The 5189-nt window shown below is 54.5% G+C and overlaps 1 protein-coding gene across 1 annotated transcript; it reads left to right on the top strand.

Moving 5' to 3' along the window:
• Positions 1-3997: 3997 nt before the first annotated feature.
• LOC134509178 (olfactory receptor 14A16-like) lies at positions 3998-4897 on the top strand (the record flags this gene model as incomplete). The annotated part of the gene is made up of 1 exon (XM_063321661.1): positions 3998-4897. A coding segment is annotated over exon 1 (900 nt), but the record flags the coding sequence as incomplete, so codon positions are not given.
• Between the last annotated feature and the right edge of the window lie 292 nt (positions 4898-5189).

Raw genomic sequence — 5189 nt, 5'->3', positions numbered from 1 at the left:
TGGGGAAAGAAGAACACTTCCCTTGGATTGAGGAGGATCGAGTGAGGGATCAATTAGATCAATCAGATATTCACAAGTCCATGGGCCCCAATGGGATGCCCCCGAGGGTGCTGAGGGAGCTGGTGGAAGTCATTGCTGGGCCGCTCTCCATTATCTTTGAAAGGTCCTGGAGAACAGGCGAGGTGCCTGAGGACTGGAGGAAAGCCAACGTCCCTCCAGTCTTCAAAAAAGGGCAAGAAGGAGGAGCCGGGGAACTACAGGCCGGTCAGCCTCACCTCCATCCCTGGAAAGATGATGGAACAGCTCGTTGTGGGCGTCATCTCAAGGCAGGTGGAGGAGAAGAAAGCTATCAGAAGTACTCAACATGGATTCACCAAGGGGAAATCATGTCTGACTAATCTGATAGCCTTCTATGACGGCGTGACTGGATGGATAGATGAGGGGAGGGCGGTAGAGGTGGTCTACCTTGACTTAGGCAAGGCATTCGACATGGTCTCCCACAGCATCCTCATAGGGAAGCTTAGGAAGAGTGGGCTTGATGAATGGACAGTAAGGTGGATAGATAACTGGTTGAAAGACAGAGCTCAGAGGGTGGTGATTAGGGGCACAGAGTCTAGTTGGAGGTCAGTGAGGAGTGGTGTTCCCCAGGGTATAGTGCTGGGTCCACTCCTCTTCAATATCTTCATCAATGACCTGGTCGAGGGGACAGAGTGCACACTCAGCAAGTTTGCCGATGACACAAAGCTGGGAGGGGTGTCTGACACACCGGAAGGCTGTGCCGCCATCCAGAGAGACCTGGACAGGCTGGAGAGTTGGGCAGAGGGGAACCTTATGAAATTCAACCAGGGCAAGTGTAGGGTGCTGCACCTGGGGAGGACTAACCCCGTGCACCAGGACAGGTTGGGGATGACCTGCTGGAGACCCAAGAAGGCCAATGGCATCCTGGGGTGCATCAAGAAGAGTGTGGCCAGCAGGTGGAGGGAGGTCATCCTCCCCCTCTACTCTGCCCTGGTGAGGCTGCATCTGGAGCACTGTGTCCAGTTCTGGGCTCCCCGGTTCAAGAAGGACAGGGAACTGCTGGAGAGGGTGCAGCAGAGAGCTACCAAGATGCTGAGGGGGCTGGAACACCTCTCTTATGCAGAAAGACTGAGGGATTTGGGTCTCTTCAGTCTGGAACAAAGACGGCTGAGGGGGGATCTTATCAACGCTTATAAATACTCAAAGGGTGGGTGTCAGGAGGATGGGGCCAGGCTCTTCTCAGTGGTGCCTGGGGACAGGACAAGAGGTAATGGGCACAAACGAGCGTAGGAAGTTCCACCTAAACATGAGGAGGAACTTCTTTACTTTAAGGGTGGCAGAGCACTGGAACAGGCTGCCCAGGGAGGTGATGGAGTCTCCGTCTCTGGAGACATTCCAACCCCGCATGGACGCGTTCCTGTGCAACCTGCTGTAGGTGACCATGCTCTGGCAGCAGGTTGGACTAGATGATCTCCAGAGGTCCCTTCCGACCCTATGATTCTGTGATTCCCCCCAGTGCTCCCAGTATGGTCTCAGTGCTCCCAGTTTGACTCCCTGACTCCCCCCAGTGCTCCCAGTACAGTCCCAGTGCTCCCAGTATGACCCCCTGAGTCCCCCCAGTGCTCCCAGTGCAGTCCCAGTGCTCCAAGTATGACTCTCTGAATCGTCTCAGTGCTCCCAGTAGGGTCCCAGTGCTCCCACTATGACCCCCTGACTCCCCCCAGTGCTCCCAGTATGGCCCCAGTGCTCCCAGCATGACTCTCTGATTCCCCCCAGATATTAAAGTAGAGATCTTAAAGTGAACTGGCCCTAATACCGAGCCCTGGGGAAGAAGCATCAGGGTGACCATCTGCACACAAACATTAACAGCTGACCAAAGGGAGCTTGAGTCCAGGGGCAGCTGGAGAAACCCTGGGATTTGGCCAACAGAAATTCTTGAAGTCTTTCAAGGAGAAGTGTCCAGTCCTGCATCCCGGGGAAGAATAACCCCAATGCAGCAGGACAGGCTGGGACCTGATGTGCTGAGCAGTGACCCTGCGGAGACGGGGCTGGGCACCCTGAGGGACGCCTCATGAGCCAGTGGTGCACGCTCACTATGAACAAGGCCGGCTGCCTACGGGGCTGCAGGAGGAGGAGCGTGTGCCCCCCAGGCAACTTGAGTCACCTTCCCCTTTGACTCAGCACTGCTGTGGCCCAACGCACACAGCTGTGTCCCAGTGTGCGGCTCCCCATTTTGGAGGAGAGGACCTGGAGAGTGTCCAGAGGAGGTCTGCCAAGATGGGCTTTAGGGCCCAGTGCATGCGCGCTTGGTGGAGAGGCTGAGGGACCTGGGCTTCTCTGGCCCAGGGGCAGGGAGGCTAGGGACAGTATTGGGATGGCCTGAAACTGGTTGAGGGTTTTTTCAGAGACAATGGAGGTTTTCTTTGGTGGGAAACAGCAGGAGAAAGAAATAATGCAACAAAGGGCAGCTTGGTAGGTGGAGACTGGACAGCAGGAGAAAGAAATGCCACGCCAAGGGCAGTGCTGTGCTGCAACAGATCACCCAGAGGGAGTCGGGATCAGCCCAAGGCGTTGTGTTTCAGGAACAGCCAAGGACGATGGAGAGAGATGAGTAAAGGCAGTGAGATGCTGAGGGGAGAGCAAGATGGGGAAGCAGGGGGGATGTCTGCAGCCTGCTGGGGAAGAGGAGCAGATGTGGGACACCATAGCACAGACAGGGTTGCAGACGATCGAGGGAGTTGGCAAGGCTGAAAGCCCCCAACAGTGCTTATGTCTTTCTCCTCTTGGCTGTGGCTGTTGTCCGTGCCACCAAGGCTACCAGAAGACACCTTATCCTTACAGCACTAGGGCCTTAGCGCCTCCTCTTCCCCACCTGGGAGCCGTCATTCTGTCTTTCTGCCCTTGGCATGGCACGTCCTCCCATCACAATGCCCCAGGAAGAGCCCTGAGCTGTGCTTGTGGGGCAGGATCTCCCTTCCCAGGGGCTGGAGGCCAGGGCTTGGCCCTTTGCCTTCCTCTCACACATTCAGCATTAGCCAGCGTCAGAGACACCTCTCCATTGCCTTTGCCTACCTGCCCTCACTGCCTCCAGTTTTCCCTCGAACGAGCCCCCAGGAGCCTTTGGCAGTAATGGCCCTCAGTGGGACCCATTAACGCTCCAAGAAACTTTGGAATTTGCTGCTGACATTGACTTCTGGAGAGGTTTCATCAGCCTCCCCTGTGTCTGAGCTTCATGGACTCAGCACCAAAACCACCAGAGAGGGCATTAAAATGCCTTGGGCTGGTCCTGCTCAGTATAGAAATGGGGGTTGGCCGGGCGGCAGGAATCCGTGTTCGCTGCTCGGGATGGGCATCGGGTGGTAAGCAATTGTGCTGCATCACTCCTGGTTTCCTATTTGCTTTTACAATTATTGTTATTTTTTTTCCCGTTACTGGTCTATCAAACTGGCTGTATCTCAACCCATGAGATTTTTATTCCTTTTTCTCCCTCTTCTCCCTATCCCTCTGCAGGGGGTCGGGGGGCAGTGAGTGAAGAGCTGCGTGGTCTTTCCCCCCTGACAAGGCTGAGGAGTGAGCTGGCTCTGCTCATGTCACTGCAGTTTGAGGACAACCAGGAGTTTCCCTGAGGTTTTCCTGCAGGAATATGCTGAGCAGCTCCTCTGCGTTACAAGTGGATCACAGGTGAGGTAACTAGTGAATGGCAGAAGCTGTAACCCCTTTCCCAAATCCCCGCTGCTGTGGAGCAGGGATGACTCTTTGGGAGCCCACAAGCAGAGCTCTGCTCCTCACGGCACACTTGGCCAGCAACAATGAGAGCTCCAACAAGGGCAATGCTTTCCGCAAAAAAGGACAAAGGCAAAGTGTGTTTTCGGGTCTTGGGTTTGGAAGGGCAGGCCATGGGAAGAGATTTGCTCAGAGCTGTCCTGACTTGTGAGTGTGCTTTCCTCCTTTGGCAGTACCTCGGGAACAAAGGGATCCGATGTCCAACGGCAGCTCCATCACCCACTTCCTCCTGCTGGCATTCGCAGACACGCGGGAGCTGCAGCTCTTGCACTTCTGCCTCTTCCTGGCCATCTACCTGGCTGCCCTCCTGGGCAATGGCCTCATCATCACTGCCATAGCCTGTGACCACCGCCTCCACACCCCCATGTACTTCTTCCTCCTCAACCTCGCCCTCCTCGACCTGGGTGCCATCTCCACCACTCTGCCCAAGGCCATGGCCAACTCCCTCTGGGACACCAGCGCCATCTCTTACACTGGATGTGTTGCACAGCTCTTTCTGTTTCTCACCTTGATGTCAGCAGAGTTTTATCTTCTGACAGTCATGGCCTATGACCGCTACGTTGCCATCTGCAAACCCCTGCACTATGGGTCCCTCCTGGGCAGCAGAGCTTGTGTCCACATGGCAGCAGCTGCCTGGGGCAATGGCTTTCTCTATGCTGTGCTGCACACAGCTAATACATTTTCAATACCTCTCTGCCAAGGGAATGGCCTAGACCAGTTCTTCTGTGAAACTCCCCAGATCCTCAAGCTCTCCTGCTCACAATCAGACTACCTCAGGGAAGCTGGCCTTCTGGTGGTTAGTGCTTTTGGCTTTTTGGGATGTTTTGTTTTCATTGCGGTGTCCTATGTGCAGATCTTCAGGGCTGTGATGAGGATCCCCTCACAGCAGGGAAGACAGAAAGCCTTTTCCACGTGCCTCCCTCACCTGGCCGTGGTTTCCCTCTTTATCACCACTGGGGTGTTTTCCAACCTGAAGCCGCCCTCCGTCTCCTCTTCATTCCTGAATCTAGTGGTGTCATTTCTGTACTCGGTGGTGCCTCCAGCAGTGAACCCCCTCATCTACAGCATGAGGAACCAGGAGCTCAAGGATGCCCTGAGGAAACTGATTGGACATTTTTTCATCAGCCATAGACTGTGTACCTTCCTCTGCAAAGGATTCGCAGCATCTGGTGTGACAAGCATTCACTATTCCTCCCCTCCTCCTTAACTTTTCACTTCTTGTCTGTGACCAAAAAAAATTATGTAAATGAAGACTCAGTAAGCGTGTTTCAGTCAGTGTGTGATTAAATAAACAAAAAATGAACCATCTAACACTTCTTTTTCTGAGACCCATCAGCAGCAGGGCTGAATAAATGGGAGATGAGAAGACCTTTGTGGCTGCAGCAGCC

Source organism: Chroicocephalus ridibundus, unplaced genomic scaffold, assembly GCF_963924245.1.
Source record: "Chroicocephalus ridibundus unplaced genomic scaffold, bChrRid1.1 SCAFFOLD_122, whole genome shotgun sequence".
Classification (NCBI taxonomy): Eukaryota; Metazoa; Chordata; class Aves; order Charadriiformes; family Laridae; genus Chroicocephalus; species Chroicocephalus ridibundus.
Note: the sequence above shows the minus strand (reverse complement) of the source record. Positions and strands in the feature narration are given on the sequence as shown.